Source organism: Chiloscyllium plagiosum, unplaced genomic scaffold (genome assembly GCF_037043375.1).
Source record: "Chiloscyllium plagiosum isolate Xiang-an unplaced genomic scaffold, Cpla_swu_hap1 HiC_scaffold_18, whole genome shotgun sequence".
NCBI classification, from domain to species: Eukaryota; Metazoa; Chordata; class Chondrichthyes; order Orectolobiformes; family Hemiscylliidae; genus Chiloscyllium; species Chiloscyllium plagiosum.
In genome coordinates, this window is record NW_028270156.1 from 78,608,539 (window position 1) to 78,629,147 (window position 20,609).

The window sequence follows — 20,609 nt, forward strand, 5'->3', positions numbered from 1 at the left end:
TTTTTCTTCGGATTCACTTTTCATTGCTAGTCTGAATGTTGGTTTTTTTTGCAATTAGCAAAACTTCCTCTTTTGTTAACTCAAGGAGGTCTGATTAAATTGGCTCCCTTCTTAAAACAAATGAATTTGAGTTCAAGAGAAAGTATCCATTGGGAAGGGATCCTTCACAAATCAATCTTGTCAGGACCAACGAAAGATGAGTGAATAAAGGAGGGGAGCCAACATCCCTCCTCATCTGGAACTGAAAAAATTGGGGAATGTCATCCACGGACTCATCATCACTTATTTTGTTTTCATCTTATATTATTAGTATAATCTTTTAATCCTTCCTCCCTCACATGGGTGGATTGCTTTTGTTAAACATATCAGTATGGGTCCCCTAAAAGTCCATGTGGCATCAGGTTCAACATTCCCACTGAATCTGTTAGTGACTATTTTATAGTTCTAACCCTAGTTTTGCAATTCATCACAAGGAGAGACATTCAAACCTTCTACAATTAACAGGCTTTAAGAAACCAGACAACATGCAATGTTCTCCAAGAAATTCAATGCATTGAAAATTAAGCTTCATTATTCCCAAAGTCATCAAAAGGATTAAAAGTGTTATCAAAGAATGCAAAATTCTCCACTTTACCTTTTAGACACAGGTTGACAAAGCACAGTCCAGGTTTCTGTACTTCAGAAATACTAATGCTTTGAAATAAATAACCTTTAGCTACAGGTAAGCAATTATGAACCATCAAGAGGGAGACAGGGGGAGAGGGAAGGAGGGACAAATGTGCACGCGCACACACTCACAAAAAAGGTCATTATGGGTGGAGGAAAAAACTAGGATGACCCCCGTTCCATAGACCCAAATCACTAAAATGAGATGATAATTTTTGATTCTTAGAACCTACTGCTCCTTGATCTTCCTTCTTCAGATACCATCACTTGCTTGCAGGAGACATGGAGCAACAAGGTGACTCTTAAAATCTTTGACCTATTGGTTAAAAACCACAGCTAACAACAACCAACCAAGGAGGGAAAACAAACTGGTTTCTTCGGCTTGTGGCGTCTTTATTTTTTAAATGCAGAGAAAAGGGCAGCACCTTCCTTTCTGAAGGTCCAATGGCTTCTTACCAAACATACACAAGCTGTTCAGCTAGCGGCAAGCCAATCACATAATTGTCAGCAAGCAGAGGGCCTGGACATTAACAACTGGTCACCATTCCACAGGCCAATCAACTACTCGTTGCTGGTTGAATCTCTGTTCACACACTCCACTGTCTCCAGCTTTTCTGTAGTAACATTCCCCACCACTTCAACAAAGATCAATGTAAAAAGCACTTGCAATGAGTGTCAAGTAACTTGCTTTTAAAAAGTGCAGCAATCTTTCTACAATCTTTTGCTTTTAAACCAGTCATAAAGTCATTGAGCTGTACAGCACGGAAAGATCCTTTGGTCCAACTCGTCCATGCCAACCAGATAGCCTAACCGATTAGCCAGCATTTGGACCATATCCCTCTAAACCCTTCCTATTCATATACCCATCCAGATGCCTTTTAAATGTTGTAATTGTACCAGCCTCCACCATTTCCTCTGGCAGCTCATGCCATACAGGCACCTCAGTCTGCATGAAAAAGTTGCCCTTAGGTCCCTTTTAAATCTTCCTTTCCCATTTCAGTCCACAGTCATAGAAAAACTGAGAAACAAATCAAAACATAGAAATATTTAAAAAGTACCAGTTTTACACTCGTGTAGTAGCAGAACCGCAAGTATTCATCAATGTCCTCACCAATTATCACGATTGTCTAAAATGAAAGCCAAGTCATACAAAAGCATCAAGCTCCCAGACACCATATATAAATTGGTACAAAACATTAGGTACAAGTTAGCAATCAATATTTGTTCAAAGGTACTGACGCACACTTTTACTCACAAAAAGCCATCACCTTACCTTCAAAAGACGGTTGAGGTTACAACTGAAGCAATGCAATCTCATACTTTAATTAATCAATTACCACCTATTTTATTGAAGCTCAGTTTTCAATCCCAAAACAGAATTTATCAATTTACGTTACAAACGCTATAATCCCATTCACAATATTTTTCCTGTTTCTAGCTCCTGAACTGACAGCCTGTAGCTAGATTCTGGATTAGTGGTTTTGGAAGAGCACAGCAGTTCAGGCAGTATCCGAGGAGCAGTAAAATCGACGTTTTGGGCAAAAGCCCTTCATCAGGAATAAAGGCAGAGGGCCTGAAGCGTGGAGAGATAAGCTAGAGGAGGGTGGGGGTGGGGAGAAAGTAGCATAGAGTACAATAGATGAGTGGGGGAGGGGATGAAGGTGATAGGTCGGGTGCGGGGAGGAGGGTGGAGTGGATAGGTGGAAAAGAAGATAGGGAGGTAGGACAAGTCATGGGGACAGCGCTGAGCTGGAAGTTTGGAACTAGGGTGAGGTGGGAGAAGGGGAAATTAGGAAACTGTGGAAGTCCACATTGATGCCCTGGGGTTGAAGTGTTCTGAGGCGGAAGATGAGGCGTTCTTCCTCCAGGCGTCTGGTGGTGAGGGAGCGGTGGTGAAGGAGTCCCAGGATCTCCATGTCCTCGGCAAAGTGGGAGGGGGTGTTGAAATGTTGGGCCACGGGGCGGTGTGGTTGATTGGTGCGGGTGTCCCGGAGATGTTCCCTAAAGCTCTCTACTATGAGGCGTCCAGTCTCCCCAATATAGAGGAGACCGCATCGGGAGCAACCAATACAATAAATGATATTAGTGGATTGGCAGGTAAAACGTTGATGGATGTGGAAGGCTCCTTTCGGGCCTTGGATGAAGGTGAGGGAGGTGGTGTGGGCGCAGGTTTTGCAGTTCCTGCGGTGGCAGGGAAGGTGCCAGGATGGGAGGGTGGGTTGTAGGGGGGCGTGGACCTGACCAGGTAGTCACGGAGAGAACAGTCTTTGCGGAAGGCGCAAAGGGGTGGGGACGGAAATATATCCCTGGTGGTGGGGTCTTTTTGGAGGTGGCGGAAATGTCAGCGGATGATTTGGTTTATGCGAAGGTTGGTAGGGTGGAAGGTGAGCACCAGGGGCGTTCTGTTCTTGTTATGGTTGGAGGGGTGGGGTCTGAGGGCGGAGGTGCGGGATGTGGTTGAGATACTTTGGAGGGCATCTTTAACCACTTGGGAAGGGAAATTGCAGTCTCTAAAGAAGGAGGCCATCTGGTGTGTTCTGTGGTGGAACTGGTCCTCCTGGGAGCAGATATGGCGGAAGCGGAGGAATTGGGAATACGGAATGACATTTTTGCAAGAGGTAGGGTGGGAAGAGGTGTAATCCAGGTAGCTGTGGGAGTCGGTGGGTTTGTAAAAAATGTCAGTGTCAAGTCAGTCGTCATTAATGGAGATGGAGAGGTTTGCCTGTCATTTTCTGGTTGGTAAGCTGAACTAATGAAGTGCCACAGCAGTCAGTGCTGGGTCCTCAAGTATTTACAATCTATTTCAGTGACTTGGGTAAAGGAATTGAATGTATGATAGTTTCCAACTTATCCTTGTGACATTAGAAAATCAGCTAAGTTGCAAAAGGACAAAAGAAGTTAGCAAAGGTAGGTTAAGTGACTGGGCAAGATGGAATTTAATGTGGGAAAATGTGAACTTGTCCAATTTGGTAAGAAGAATAGCAAAACTGCACACCCTCTGAGTGAAGAGAGATAATAGAATTCTATATTAAAGAAGGGTCTGGATGTCCTGGTACATGAAACACAAGAAATTAGATTACAGGTACAGCAAGTGATTAGGAAGGCAAAAGAAATGTTGGGCTTTAGTGAAAAGGAGACCAAGTACAAATGTTGTGTTGCTGCACAGGCTTGGTGAGACCACATCTGAAATACATCATCATGTTTTGGTATCGTCACCAAAGAAAAGATATACCCTGTAATTGCAACTCAAGGCAGTAGAGTGATTCAACCTCTTCCTGAAGTGAGTGGGTTATCTTATGAAGAAAGGCTGGACATGTTGGGCCTGAATCCGCTTGTGTCTAGAAGAATGCGAGGTGATCTTAGTGAAACAAAGGAACTTTGACAGGATGGATTTTGAGAGAATGTTACTTCTTTGGGGAAATCTAAAACATATTAAAAATAAGAGGTTCACTAATTTAAAAATGAGGTAGGAATTACTTTTATGTCAAATGCTGTTAGTCTGTGGAATTCTCTTCACCATAGAGGAGGCTGGATTGTTGAACTCTATGTAGAGTTAGACAATCCTTAATTGACAAGGGATTCAAGGATTATTTTGGGGATAATGACAGAAAGGTACAGTTAAGACATATCCAGAACAGCCAAGATGTTACTGAAAGTAGAGCAGGCTGAAGGGGTGAATTGGCCTAATCCTTACTTTGTATTCCTGTGTTCTTATATGAATGAGAAAAGAAAAATAAATCCATGTGCCACCTCTTCCTGCTATCCAGAGTGCGAGACAGTGAGCATGGGGGGAAGGATTATGTCACTGAAGCACCTGGTTTTGTTCTATATTCTGTCAAATTCTATCCTGTCATTGTGGAGGCCAAGCAATCACACAAAAGTCCCACCTTTTTACCATCACAGTCACAGAACAGTGGGAGTATCCCTGTCTCTGAGTCACAAGTCTGATGGGCCAAGTCCTGAGCTAGACCTTAAGCACAATACTCCCGGTTGCCAGTCTAGTATTACATTAAATGAGACCATAAAACTTTTACCCTTTCAGGCGAATGCAAATGATTTATTGCCATTTTTTGAAAGAGAAAAGCAGGGAATCTATACCTGGCCAATGTTCATGAATGACAGAAAAAGCAAGGATACCTGCCCATGATCGTACTGCATTCATGGGAGCTCAACTGTCTGTCTAGCTTCCTATATTACAAGTGGTTAAAACTGCAAAAGTACCTGATTGCCAACAAAGCACTTTATGCCATGCCACGGCATTGAATAAAGACTAATTTTTTTTTACTGTCAATTACCACTTCAGTTTAGTGGATTCCAGGCCTGTGGATTAGCAGATCAAAAACCATTCCGCATGACTTACCTCTGCTTAGCTTTCCTGACTTCCCCTACAATAACATCGCTTCACATGATAATACTTCATTGCATAGCAAGCCAAAGGAAGTTTGCACACCCAAACTGGGGCAGCACGGTGGCTCAGCGGTTAGCAATGCTGCCTTATAGAGCCAGGGACCCGGGTTCAATTCTTGCCTCGGGCAACTGTCTGTGCGGAGTTTGCACATTCTCCCTATGTCTGTGTGGGTTTCCTCCCACAATCCAAAGATGTGCAGGTTAGGTGAATTGGCCATGCTAAATTGCCCATAGTGTTCGGTGCAGGGGTAAATGTAAGGGAATGGGTCTGGGTGGGTTGCTCTTCGGAGGGTCGGTGTGGATCTGTTTCCACGCTGTAGGGAACTTAATCCAAAAAAATTTTCATCTAACTCATTGACTAATCATTTAGGTTTCCTGTTACATATACTTAAAAGGTATTAGTTACCAAGGAGATGATCCTTGCTACGCTCTCACAGAGTTCACAGTGAGTGACAGCCATAACAGTTTTTCCACACTCCTGAGTTGTCATAATGGTGATGTCGGTGTCATCAAACTAGGAGGTGGGGCTGATTAATTATGCATGATGTAAAGCTCAGACACTGAGCCTTGATCCTTTCTGTCTGAGCCTCATATTAATATTCTCTGTTTGCTGGAACTCTCAAAGCCAGATACAATCTGCTAAATTCTTGTAGGGATTACAGTTGGTCTTTGAATGGCTCATTAATCCAATTCTACTGCTGGTTCCCTCACATCAGATGCCAGCTCTGGCCTATGAATGCTTACACATATATAGACAGGGCTTTTCAGGTTTACAAAATCATTCTCTGATACATAATAGCCAATTTAAACATTCAAAGATGTAATTTTGAAATCCTGTTATCAATTATAACATCTGAAATAGCCCAGAACATATCAACGCTGTCACTTATGCTTTTTGAGCAACAAGGCAGCTGATTTCCACACTAAGACCTGAACAGTTAGGAAATAAATGACCAAGTACTACAATTGGTGGAGGCAGGAAGATTAGTTAGGCAATTCCAGAACACAGTGCAGATAATTCATTCACACAGGACCTGTCACAAAATCATTCAGACCTCATTCTCACCTTATCATGCAATCTGCATCTCATGACCTTTTTTTTTGCTACAGTGGACATTAAATACTCAATAAAGGTGGTTGAGGTCTATGGAATAATCAAACTGTAGTAGTATCTAAATCATCATCCCTTTAATTTACAATAAAAGCTTGCATTTTTCAGTTGAAAAATAATCATTATTATTAACTTTAATTGCTGTTGACAAGGGTATCAGGAAAAATTAACACTTGACCGCTGTTGTATCATTGAATCCTAAAATCATTACAGCAGAAGTGGAGACCCAATCGACTCACAGGGCTGACTGTCCCAAGGAGCAATTCATACACTGACACTGCCCAACCCTCTCTCAATATCCCTGCATCTTACTTCTCTTTCAATATTTTGGAAACACAAACATTTACAGCACAGAAGGTGGCAACTCTGCCCAGTGAGTCTGCACTTATCGAGAAACAAACTATCCAGCCTAATCCCATGAACGAGCACTTGGTCCCATATCATTGGATGATATGGGACTTCAGGTGCATATCCAGACACAATTGAAATGATCTGAGGGTTTCTGCCTCATCTACCCTTTCAGGCAGTCAGTTTGAGAACCAAACCATCCTTTGGTAGATATCATATTTCCTCAACTTCCCTCTAGCCCTACCATCAATCACTCTAAATTCACGCCCGCCTACCCCAAATATGTGCTGCCCATCCATTCCATCCAAGACTCTCACTATTTTATGTACACCTCAATTAAAGTTGCTCAGCCTCCTCTATTCAAAAGAAACCACCTCAGCCTAGCCAATCTTTCTTCAGACCTACATTATTCCAGCTCTGTACACTATCCGGTGTGATTGTTGAGGTGCCTAGAACGGCAAACATTAAGGGTATGAATGAAAGAGACGACAGGTGAGTGGGCTTTTAGGAACCTTAGCTACAAGTGGAAAAGCATGGGTTGCCCGACAGTGATTAAGGGGCCATTTGAGGTATATGGGTGACATGGCATGAATGGGACATGGGATGTGTGTGGATGATGATGCAATGGGAAGGTGAGAGCTGGAGGATCTAATATTCACCAACTAAATCAAATCTCGATGAACTCGGTCAGGCCTTGTAGCTAACCCACCTGGCTCCATCCTTCACCCACCACCAGAAACAAAGTTCAACTTATTTGTTGCACTTTTTCCAGAGGCAGGTGCAGCAAGCCAAGAAATCTCTTAATGTTGGTATGCTGCCTTGAGAGTGAGAAATGTGGGCAGCGTGTGTAACTGTTGGCGGATACAACACAGCTGTGCATTTAATAGTCACGATACATTGTGCACATGACACTCTGTGCACACAGCACAGTAGGCACACTAGACATCTCACACACATGACAGAACACATATAGTAGACAGCCCATGCACATGACATGGCACGCACACTAGACCATCAAAATCTGAAATGTGAGGAAGAAAACTTTCAGCCAGAGGGTGATAGGAATGTGGAACTCACTGCCTGTAAGTGTGGTGGAGACAGAAACCTTCACAATATTCAAGAAGTATTTACATGCATTTGCGGTGCCATGGCATACAAGAAATGGGCTAAATGCTGGAAAATAGGATTAGAATAGTTAGGTGGTTGTTTTTGACCAGCATGGACACGATGGATATTTTTCTGTGCGGAGAATCTCTTTGACTTTGAGACATTATATCCCATCTACCAACTGAATACTACATACAATACAAAACCTTTACAAGGGGAAGGTAATGGCGAAAGTGAGGACTGCAGATGCTGGAGATCAGAGTCTAGATTAGAGTGGTGCTGGAAAAGCACAACAGGTCAGGCAGCATCCGAGGAACAGGAAAATCGACGTTTCGGACAAAACCCTTCATTAGGAATGAGGCAGGGAGCCGTTGGGGGTGGAGAGATAAATGGGAGGAGGGTGGGGCTGGGGAGAAGGTAGCCAAGAGTACAATAGTGGATGGAGGTATGGATGAAGGTAATAGGTCAGAGAGGAGGGTGGAGTGGATAGGTGGGAAGGAAGATTGGCAGGTAGGACAGGTCATGAGGATGGTGCTGAGCTGGCAGATTGGAACTGGGGAAGGTTGGGGGGGGTGGGGGGAGGGGAGGGGAAATGAGGAAACTGGTGAAGTCCACATTGATCTCCTGTGGTTGAAGTGTTTCGAGGCGTAAGATGAGGCGTTCTTCCTCCAGGCGTTGGGTGGTGAGGGAGTGGCGATGGAGGAGGCCCAGGACCTGCACGTCCTCGGCAGAGTGGGTGGGGGAGTTGAAATGTCCAGCCAAGGGACGGTGGGGTTGATTGGTGCAGGTGTCCTAGAGATGTTCCTAAAGCGCTCTGTGAGAAGGCGCCCAGTCTCCCCAATGTACAGAAGACCACATCGGGAGCAACGGATACAATAAATGATATTGGTGGATGTGCAGGTAAAACTTTGATGGATGTGGAAGGCTCCTTTGGGGCCTTGGATGGAGGTGAGGGGGTAGGTGTGGGCGCAGGTTTTGCAATTCCTGCGGTGGCAAGGGAAGGTGCCAGGACGGGAGTGTGGGTTGTTGGGGGCGTGGACCTGACCAGGTAGTCACAGAGAGAACAGACTTTGCGGAAAGGGGTTGGGAGGGAAATATATCCAAAGTTTGCGAGAAGATTTGCAGTTCGGGGGCTCATTGTTGTGGTTCTGTTCGCCGAGCTGGGAATTTGAGTTGCAGACATTTCGTCCCCTGTCTAGCTTCAGTGCTTGGGAGCGTCCTGTGAAGCGCTTCTGTTATGTTTCCTCCGGCATTTATAGTGGTTTATCTCTGCCGCTTCCGGTTGTCAGTTCCAGCTGTCCGTTGCAGCGGTCGGTATATTGGGTCCAGGTCGAGGTGCTTATTGATTCAATCTGTGGATGAGTGCCATGCCCCTATGAATTCCCTGGCTGTTCTCTGTTTGGCTTGTCCTATAATAGTAGTGTTGTCCCAGTCGAACTCATGTTGCTTGTCATCTGCGTGCGTGGCTACTAAGGATAGCTGGTCGTGTCATTTCGTGGCTTCACAGGAGGCTCCCAAGCACTGAGGATGTCACCTAGACAGGGGACAAAACTTCTGCAACACAAATTCTCAGCTCGGCGAACAGAACCACAACAGGGAAATATATCCCTGGTAATGGGGTCCGTTTGGAGGTAGCAGAAATGTCGGCAGGTGATGTGATTTATGCGGAGGTTGGTAGGATGGAAGGTGAGGACCAGAGGGGTTCCATCCTTGTTATGGATCAAGGTGAGGGCAGAGGTACGAGACGTGGATGAGATGATTTGGAGGGCATCTTTAACCATGTGGGAGGGGAAATTATGGTCTTTAAAGAAGGAGGCCATCTGGTGTGCTCTGTGGTAGAACTGGTCTTCCTGGGAGCAGATACGGCAGAGGCGGAGGAATTGGGAATATGGAATAGCATTTTTGCAGGAGGTAGGGTGCGAAGAGGTGTAATCTAGGTAGCTGTGGGAGTTGGTGGGTTTGTAAAAAATGTCAGCGTTATGTCGGTCATCATTGATGGAGATGGAGAGGTCCAGGAAGGGGAGGAAGGTGTCAGAGATGGTCCAGGTGAATTTAAGGTCAGGTTGGAATACGTTGGTGAAGTTGATGAATTGCTCCTCCTCCTCCTCGCGAGAGCACGAGGTTGCGCCGATGCAGTCATCAATGTAACAGAGGAAGAGGTGGGGAGTGGTGCCGATGTAACTACGGAAGATGGACAAAGAGTTAGGCATAGCTGGGGCCCATGCAGGTGCCCATGGCTACCTTGTTCGTCTGGAGGAAGTGGGAGGATTCGAAGGAGAAATTGTTACGGGTGAGGACCAGTTCAGCCAAATGAATGAGAGTCAGTGGAAGGGTACTGTTGGGGACGTCGGGAGAGGAAGAAACGGAGGACTTGGAGGCCCTGGTCATGGCAGATGGAGGTGTAGAGGGATTGAATGTCCATGGTGAAGATGAGGCGTTGGGTGCCGAGGAAATGGAAGTCTTGGAGGAGGTGGAGGGCATGGGTGGTGTCCCGAACCTATGTGGGGAGTTCCTGGACTAGGGGGGGATAGAACAGTACTGAGGTAGGTAGAGATGAGTTTAGTGGGGCAGGAGCAGGATGAGACAATGGGTCAGTCAGGATGGTCAGGCTTATGGATCTTGGGAAGGAGGTAGAATAGGGCGGTGCGGGGTTCCCAGACAATGAGTTTGGAAGCTATGGATGGGAGATCTCCTGAGGTGATGAGGTTGTGGATGGTCTGGGAGATGATGGTTTGGTGATGGGGGGCTGGGGTCATGGTCGAGGGGGCGATAGGAGGAGGTGTCTTCGAGTTGGCACCTGGCTTCAGCGGTGTAGAGGTCAGTGCGCCAAACTACCACTGTACCCCCTTTATCTGCTGGGTTGATGGTGAGGTTGGGATTGGAGCGAGGGAGTGGAGGGCTGCACGTTGTGAGAGTGAGAGCTGATAATTATTGGTACCTGATTAATCCAGAGACCCAGGTTATGCTCTGGGGACTGGGGTTCAAATCCCTCCACAGCAGATAGGGGAATCTGAATTCAACAACATAAATCTGGAATTAAGAGCCAGCATGGCATCATGAAAGCGAAATCATGTCTGAAAGAGAAACCCCAACCAGAGTGATAGAGGGAAACAGTAGATGAGTTTTATTTAGACTTCCAGACAATGTTTCACAAAGTACCTCACAAAAGCTTAAGACATAAGATACGAGCCTATGGTGTCAGAAGTAGCATATTGGCATGGATAGAGAATTGGCTAATGGGCAGGAAACACTAGGATGATCCCTGGTACAGAAGAATTGTCTTATGAGCAAAGCCTAAACAGTTTGGGATTCTACTCACTGGAGTTTAGAAGAATGGGAGGTGATCTCATTGAAACATAATAAAATTCTTAAGGAGCTTGCCAAGTTAAATACTAAGAGAATGTTTCCCCTCATGAGAGAGTCTCGTACTAAAGGGCAGAATCTCAGAATAAAGAGGTGCCAATTTAAGATTGAGATGAGGAGGAATTTCTTCTCTCAGAGGATTGAGCAAGTTTAGAATACCCTGCCTGTGGGGGCAGAGTCCTTGTGTATAGTTAAGACTGAGATGAATAGATTATTGATCAGTAGAGGAATCAAGTTTTATGGGGAAAACACAGGACATGAGGAATTTTGGATCAGCCATGATCCCACTGAATGGTGCAGCAGGCTTGAGGGGCAGACCAGTCTATTCCTGTTTTTATTTCTTATGGTCTTATGGTCTAAAACACGAATGATGTCAGAAAATCCCATCTAGTGGACCAAGGTCCTTCAAGGAAGGAAATCTGCCATTCATAGCTGGTCTAGCCAGGAAACAACAATGGCAGAAACAGCCCTGTCAACTCTGCAAAGTCATCCTTACTAACATCTGGGGCTAGTGCCAAAGTTGGGAAAGCTGGCTCACACACTTGTCAAGCAACATCCTGACATAGTTGTACTCATGGAATCATACCTTACAGACAACGTCCCAGACATCATCATCACCGCTCATGGATATATCCTGACTGATTGGCAGGAGAGGTGATATACACTATTACAAAGTCAGGGGCACATTACCTTGGGAGTCCTCAACATGACTCCAAACCCCATGAAGTCTCATGGCTTCAGGTTGAACATGGCTAAGGAAACCTCCTGCTGATTACCACATACCTAGCAGGGATGTCATCTTGGATTTGCTACTAAGTAATGAGCCAGGCCAGGTGTCAGATCGCTCAGCAGGGGAGCATTTTGGCAACAGTGACCACAACTGTCTCACCTTTATCACAGCCATGGAGAGGGATAGGAATAGACAGTATGGGAAAGTAATTTGTGGAGGGGAAATTATACTGCAAGTAGACAGGAGCTGGGGAGTATAAATTGGGATCAATTGTTCTACAGGAAGTGCACAACAGAAATGTGGAGGCTGTTTAAGGAGCACTTGTTGGGAGTGTTGGATAACTTTGTCCCACTGAGAGAGGCAAGGAATGCTAAGGTGAAGGAGCTTTGGATGACAAGAGAAGAGGAGCTTCTCATCAAGAGGAAGAAGGAAGCAAGGTTCTGGCACAGCTTTAGAGGATTACAGAGTAGCTAGGAAAGAACTCAAAAATGGACTAAGGAGCGGGAAGGATTAAGGAAAACCCAAAGGCATTCTACACTTAAGTGATGAATAAGAGAATGATCAGAGAGAGGGTAGGGCCGATCAGGGATAGCGGAGGGAAATTGTGCCTGGAGTCTGAAGATGTGGGGGAGGGCCAAAATTAATTTTTTGCTTTAGTATTCACTAGAGGGACCTTGTTGAGAGTGAGAACATCGTAAACCAGGCTAATAGGCTTGAACAGATTGATATTAAGCAAGTGGATGTGCTGGAAATTTTGGGAAGCATCAATATAGATAATTCCCCAGGGCCGGACCAGATAAATCCAGATCCAGATAAAGTGATTTATCTCTCCACTCTGGAGGCTTCCTGCCTTTATCCTGATGAACGGCTTTTGCCTGAAACATCGATTTTCCTGCTCCTCGGATACTGCCTGACCTGCTGTGCATTTCCAGCATCACTCTGATCTAAACTCTGGTTTCCAGCATCTGCAATCCTCACTTTTGCCCAGATAAATCCAAGGTTACTATGGGAAGCGAGGAATGAGATTGGTGTGCCTCTAGCGATGATCTTGGCATCCTCACACTCCATGGAAGTAGTACCAGATGATTGGAGGGAGGCGAATGCTGTTCCTCTGTTCAAGATAGGGAATAGTGAAATCCCTTAGATCTGCAGACCTGTCAGTCTTACATCTATGGTAAACAAGGTACTGGAATGGATTCTGAGAGATGGGATTCATGACTATTTGGAAAAGTATAGTTTGATTAAAGGTAGTCTGCATGGCTTTGTGAGGGGCAGGTCATGCCTCACAAGCCTTATTGAGTTCTTTGAGGACATGACAAGACAAGTTGACAAATGTCGAGCAGTGGATGTGGTGTATATGGATTTCAGTAAGGAACTGATAAGGTTCCCCACAGTAGGCACATTCAGAAAGTTAGGAGGGAAATTTAGCTGTCTGGATACAGTATTGGCTGACCGAAAGTAGATAGTGAGTGGTAGTGATGAAAAGGATTCCACCTGGAGGTCGGTGACCAGTGATGTCCACAGGGATCTGTTCTTGGGCCTCTGCTCCTTGTAGTTTTAAAAAATGACTTGGATGAAGAAGGGTGAGTGAGAAAGTTTACCAATGATTTACAATCCAGCTGAGTACACGAAAAGATCAGCCATGATCTTATTGAATGGTGGATCAGGCTTGAAGGGCCAGATGGTCTACTCCTACTCCTAATTCTTATGTTCTTATGTTAAAGGTCAGTGGAGCTGTAGATAGCGGTGAGGGCTTTTGCAGGCTACAACAAGACATGGAAAAAATGCAGAGCTGGGTTGAGAAGTGGCAGATGGAGCTCAACCTGGATAAATGCAAAGTGATTCATTTTGGAAGGTCAAATTTGAATGCTGAATACAGGGGTTAAAGCCAGGATTCTTGGCAGTGTGGAGGAACAGCAGAATCTTGGGGTCCACACACATAGATCTCTGAAAGTTGCCACCCAAGTTGATGGGGGTGTTAAGGCGGTGAATGATGTTTTGGCTTTCATTAATAGGGGGATTGAGTATAAGAACCGCGAGGTGTTGCTGCAGCTCTCTAAAATCTTGGTTAGACCACACTTGGAATATTGTGTCCAGCTCTGGCTGCCTCATTGTAGAAAGGATGTAGCTGCTTTAGAGAGGGTGCAGAGAAGATTTACCAGGATGCTGCCTGGACTGGAGGGCTTCACTTTTGAAGAGAGGTTGTGAGAGTTAGAACTTTTCACACTGGAGAGAAGGAGGAAGAGAGGTGACTTGATAGAGGTGTACAAGGTAACGAGAGGCATAGATAGTGTAGGTAGCCAGAGACTTTTCTGCCAGAGGGCAGAAATGGCTGTCATGAGGGGTCAGAATTTTAAGGTGATTGGGGGAAGGTATAGGAGAGATGTCAGAGATAGGTTCTTTATGCAGAGAGTGGTGGGTGCATGGAATGCATTGCCACTGGTGGGAGTAGAGTCAGAGACATTGGGGACATTTAAGCAACTGCTGGACAAGTACATGGATAGCAGTAAATTGAGGAGTGTGTAGGTTAGGGTGATCTTAGATTAAGATAAATGTTCGGCACAACATTGTGCGCTGAAGGCCTGTAATATGCTGTACTGTTCTATGTTCTATACATTTCTTCCTTGGATGATGAATCAGAACTAACCACCACCCTTTAACAATCAATGGAGGTACCATTACGAATCGGCCACTATCAACCACCTGGAGGTTACCATCAGTCAGATACTTAACTGGACTCGCCATATAAATATAGTGGCTACAAGAGCAAGTCAGAGGCTAGGAATACTGTTTCAAGCAACTCACCTCCTGACTCCCCAAAGCCTGTTCACCATCCACAAGACAAATCAGGAACATGATGGAACACTGCCCATTTTCCTGTATGGTTGCAACTCCAATGTTACTCAAGAAACTCAACACCACCCAGGTCAAAGCAATCCACTTGGCTGACACCCATTCCCTCCCCCACCAATATTCGGTAGCAGCAATGTGTTCTATCTACAGGATGCACTGTAGAAGGCTCCATAGACAGCACCTTCCAAACCCAGAGTCACCTCCATCTTGAAGGAGGAGGGCAGCAGATACAGAGGAACACCACCACCTGCAGGTTCCCCTCCAAGCCACTCACCATCATGATTTAGACATATATCGCCTTGAAAATGTATGTTGCTGGGACGAAATTCAGGAATTCCTTCCCTGATGGCATTGCTGGTCTAACTACAGCACGTCGACTGCAGCAGTTCAAGACAGCAGCTCATCACCACTTTCTCCAGGAAAACATAATAAACATTGGCCCGGTCAGCGACATCGATACCCCACGAGTGAATAAAAAGTATTAAAACTCCTCCGTGTTGAACAACACTTGGAGGAAGCACTGAGGGTGGCTGGGGCACAAAATGTACTCTGGGTGAGGAATTTCAATATCCACTACCATCAATGACCATGCAGTAGCCGCTGTATTGAGGAAGTTGTTCGAGTCCTAAAGATATTGCTGCTGGACAGGGTATGTGGCAAGTGACGAGGGAAAAACATACTTGAACTCTTCCTCACCAATCTGCTAGCTGCAGATACATTTGTTCATGACAGTATCAGTAAGAGTGACCACTGCACTTGTAGAGGTGAAGTCCTGTCTTCACATTACGAAAATCCTCCAGTCTTACAAACTAAGATATCCCTCCACGTCTCATCAACAGCCTAGGCCAAGAGTTCTCAAATTCTCTCTCCAAATCCTCAGCACCTCGCTACTTTCCTCCTTTAAGATACTTCTTAAAACTTAAATGATTGACTAGAAGCTTGGTTATCTTCCCTAACATTTCCTTACATGACTTAGTACCAAATTCTCTCTGATCATTGGTCCTTGGAAGCACCTTAGATTTTTTTCCTATAATAAAGACACTTTATCAATTGCTGCATCACCTCATACTACTTCACACTGAAGTTCATCTGCCATGTATCCAGCTATTCCTGGATCCCATGTCCTCGCTGTAACCTACAACACGTAGAATGCAACCATAATATTAACACAATGCAGCCAATATATGGAAGATTCATGTAAAACAGCCTGCTTGCATCAGACACTGTGTAACATAGCACTAGTGTTATATATAACAGTGAAAGTACACAAGATAACATGTTTGTAGCCCATCATATGGTGTCTCCTGTAATACTGCATCCTATCTATTCTCCTGTAGGAGTTTGTGCACTCCACTACAGCCACTCTTAATATTTAATTGGCTCGGTTAATGTTCAAATCAGTCAATGTCCATAAGCAGCAAGACTTGGATAGTACCCAGGCTTGGGCTAACAAGTGGCAAGTACATTTACACCACACAAGTGCCAGGCAATGACCAATTCCAATAAGAGACAATCAAACCACTGTCCCTTGACATTCAGTGGCATTACAAATGCCAAATCACTCACATCATGGGGTTGTATGATTATTTGTAACATCTTGGGGTTACCATTGACCAGAACTGAACTTGATCTGCCATGTAAATACAATGGCTACAGGAGCAGATCAGAGGCTAGGAACACTGCAGCAACTAAGTTATCTCCTGATTCCCCAAAGCCTGTCAATCATATGCAAGGCACAAAGAATATTCCCCATTTACCTGGATGAATGTAGCTCCAACAACCGTCAAGAAGCTTTACATCAAGGACAAAGCAGACTGCTTGATAAGCACAACTCCACAAGATGCCAAAACCTCTCAGGATCTTGAATGTTTCAAAAGTCACCTCTCACTTTCTAAACTCCAGTACAACAAACCAAGCCTGTCAAACCTTTCCTCATAAGACAAGCTCTTCATTCCAGAGATGTGTTTGGTAAATCTTCTCCAATGCATTACATCCTTTCTTAAGTAAGGAGGCCAATACTGTGACAGTGCTCCAGATGCAATCTTACCAGTGTCTTGTATAATTGAAGCATAACCTTCCCACTTTTATATTCAATTCTCCAAAAAATAAATTACAACATCCTACTGGATTTCCTTTGAAATTCATGGACTACAGTTCCCAAACCCCCCGCCTCACATATCTGAAACCTCTGCACACACCATTTAGATAACATGCTCTTTGTTTTTTATTCTCTGCCAAAATGGACAACTTCACATTTCCCTCCATTAGACCCTGTTTGCCAGATCCCACCTCACCTTTTTGTAGCTTTGCTACTTATTTCTGTACCATACGTTCATTTGTCAACCAAAGGGTTAGGATGAGAATGGTGCTGGAAAAGCACAGCAGGTCAGGCAGCATCCTGATTTTCCTGCTCCTCAGATGTTTCCTGACCTGCTGTGCTTTTCCAGCACCACTCTAATCTCGACTCTGATTTCCAGCGTCTGCAGTCTTCACTTTTGCCTAACCATAAGGTTAGGGTCATTGAAGCCACTGCTATCAAGTGTGAACAGTTGAGGTGTCAGCACCGATCCCTGGTGCCACACACAACTCCATGTATTACTTGGTGCTAACAATGGATCGAATCGTACCTGCCGTTTGTTGTTAATGACAGATACTGAACTGCTGACCAAGTCGCAGCTTGCCTGGGAGTAGTAGATTTACCTTGAGAGCCACTTGGCAGTGTCTGGGGGTCCACTCCACTCGGTAACATTCGGCCAGGCTTTGGTTGATGGGTTCCAGCAGGATCTGTAGCTCACTCACGCCATCCCAGCTGGAGCACAGGAGGCTCTGGTTGTACCAGCAGCGGTTGGTAAGGAGCGTGTGTCCGGAAAGGGGGAGGTGCCGAGGCTGGATGAGGGCGAAAGACTGCTCCCCGAACACGGATCGAAGTGCCAGCACTGACCTCTTGCTGTGCCACACCAACCCGCTGAGCTGGCCCTTGAGCAGCCAGGCAGGCTCCGGCCGTTCGGCCACTTGCCAGTACAGTACACCGATAGTCATGAGGAAGAGCAGGGCCACCCCCACACAGCCCAGAGCACCTTTCCACGGCTCACTCATCTCCCGGCTGCCCGCCTCCAGACTGCACTCTGCAGCCGGGCTGCCCGACTCATCGCGCCGCCGTGCCATCCCGGAGAGAGCAGCTCTGTCCCGGGACTGTGCCCCCGGTGTCCGGTGAGAGACAGCCCGGGACTGTGCCCCCGGTGTCCGGTGAGAGACAGCCCGGGACTGTGCCACCGGTGCCCGATGAGAGAGAGCTCGGGACCGAGTCCCGGTGCCCGGTGAGAGAGAGCTCGGGACCGAGCCACTGACTCCGCTATTGCAATGACTGCCGGACTCTAGCTCCGTCTCGCTGTCCCCACTCACTCACACAGCACATGACCCGAACTGGAGCCGGACCAAAACCAGAGACAGATCCGAATTAGAGATAGACCAGGACTGGAAAAAGTTCGTACACAGATCTAGACTGGAACCAGATCGGAGACGGGCCGGAACTGGAACCAAAACATACACAGACCTGGTCTGGAACATGATTGGAGATAGACCCGGACCAGATTCAGGTCAGGTATACCGGGACTGGAAACAAGTCAAAGATTGACTGACTACGGGTATAAGAATAGAGATAGACCCAGACTGGAACGAGATGAGAGGAAGGTACAGAGTGGAACCAGATCAACAATACACCCAAACTGAAACTGCAGCAGTGATAGTCATGAACTGAATATAAACCAGGGACAAGATGTAGACTGGAACCAGATCAAGATAGATCTAGGCTGGATCTACTTCAGAGTTACACCTGGACTGGAATCAGATCAGAAGTGGATCGAAATCAGGAACAGACCGGACTGGAACCAGATCAGAAATAGAAGTACAGTGAACCTGGATCAGAGATAGACTCGGGAAAAGAACGGATCAGAGATGGACCCGGACTGGAACCAGAGCAAAGATCTTCCTGGATTGGAACTGTTCAAAATCAGATAAATGACCGGCATGGAACAAGGTCAGAGACAGCCCTGGCCAGGACCCAAACAAGATCAGAGGTGGACATCCAATGGAACTGGAGCCAGATCAAAACCAAAGACACATCCAGAGTGGAACAGGATCAAAATCAGAGGCGAACTCAGTGAGGAACCAGTTCAAAACGAGTGGTGGACTCAGACTGGGTCCAATCAATATGCACAGGGCTAAATGATTTGTCGCCCGACCGCCTCTATGAGTGATTGATAGTGGCCCGATAGTCATACAACGGCAAGAGGAGTGAGGGATCGCCACCAACATCAAACAAAAGAGAAGTTGGTACGTAGTGTTGGATTTCTTCTCCAGCTCATTGTTATGTTTTGAGCCTTTACCTTTGACAATCACAAATAATGACCCTCAGTTCCTCATGTCCCAATCAGTGTTTTCACTTGCACAGATATCCTGTGATAAAGTTATCAAGTAGCCAGAGTCAAAAAAATGTGGCGCTGGGAAAGCACAGCAGGTCAGGCAGCATCCGGGGAGCAGGAGAGTCGACGTTTCGGGCATAAGCCCTTCCGGATGATTCCCCTGTACCTCGGATACTGTCTGACCTGCTGTGTTTTTCCAGCGCCACATTTTTCGACTCTGATCTGCAGTCCTCACTTTCTCCTTATCATGATTCGGAGATGCCGGTGTTGGATTGAGGTGTACAACGTTAAAAAAAATCACACAACACCAGGTTATAGTCCAATGGGTTTAATTGGAAGCACAGTAGCTTTCGGAGCGCCGCTCCTTCATCAGGTGGCTGTACTTCTCCTTATCAAGTCGCCGGGTAACCTTGGTTAATTTGTACCTGGACCTCCTTATACCCAGTAGGTGGCAGCATAACACTACCGTCAACTTTCTCTTGACTGTCAAACAAATTTGCTGAACAGAGAAGGTTCTTCTATCACAGTGCTTTTCTAGATTAATTTAATTAACTTGTTCAGATTTGTTATTATACACACCTGCAACAAGAATCCTGGCCTCTCAAGTGAGAGTTAGTGACACTACCACTGCATGTCAAGAGCCTTTGCACAACGCTGTTATCTACTAATTATCAGATTTGGGATTTCAGTTTGTAAGATAATTTGGGTTACACTCTGAGTTGTTCAACCTTCTTCATCTTTATAAAGATATAAAGTGATTCTGCACATGTTTAGATAAACTGTACACCACAAGGTGGCTCAGTGGTTAGCACTGCAGCTTCACAGCTCCAGAGAACTGGGTTCGACTCATGCCTTGGGTGACTCTCTGTGTGGAGTTTGTGCATTATCCCCATGTCTACATGGGCTTCCTCCCACAGTCCAAAGGTGTGCAAGTTTGGTGGATTGGCCATGTTAAATTGCTCCTAGTGACCAGGGTGTGTAGGCTAGCTAGGTTAGCCATGGGGAATGCAGGGATGGTCTTTAGAGGGATTGATGTGGGCTGAAGGGCCTGTTTCCACACTGTTGGGATTCTATTGAGAATGTGTATAAGGTATGAGCAAGTGAGGAAAGAGTTAAGTTGAGGGACAAAGGCTCAGCTAACACGACTTTGACCAGTAAACAATGAGGTGCTGGAGGCAAGGTTAGTGTTTAGCGAGGTGAAGAACATCTATTGTTAAAAATCACACAACACCAGGTTATAGTCCAACAGGTTTAATTGGCACACTAGCTTTCGGAGCGACGCTCCTTCATCAGGTGATAGTGGAGGGCTCAATCCTAACACAGAATTTATAGCAAAAATTTACAGTGTGATGTACACTGGGATTTCAATCCCAATTTTATAAATTTACACTGTAAATCTTTGCTATAAATTCTGTTAGAATTGAGCCCTCCACTATCACCTGATGAAGGAGCGTCGCTCCGAAAGCTAGTGTGTTCCCAAATAAACCTGTTGGACAATAATCTGGTGTTGTGATTTTTAACTTTGTACACCCCAGTCCAACACTGGCATCTCCAAATCATAACATCTATTGTGTAATGCTAGGTGGCTTAATCTTTACTATTG

General features: G+C 45.5%; 1 protein-coding gene across 3 annotated transcripts in view; it reads right to left on the reverse strand.

Annotated features, from left to right (window-relative positions):
* The window catches only part of LOC122557990 (SITS-binding protein), an 89,469-nt gene extending 71,321 nt beyond the window's left edge, over nucleotides 1-18,148 (reverse strand). The window contains exon 1 of one of the 3 annotated variants that reach the window (XM_087996818.1): nucleotides 17,286-18,148. In XM_087996818.1, coding sequence (XP_087852944.1) covers nucleotides 17,286-17,750 — 465 coding nt within the window. In that variant the 5' untranslated portion in view covers nucleotides 17,751-18,148. The remainder of the gene's footprint in view (nucleotides 1-17,285) is intronic. The other 2 variants (XM_043706293.2, XM_043706292.2) reach the window with 2 other exon arrangements.
* Between the last annotated feature and the right edge of the window lie 2,461 nt (nucleotides 18,149-20,609).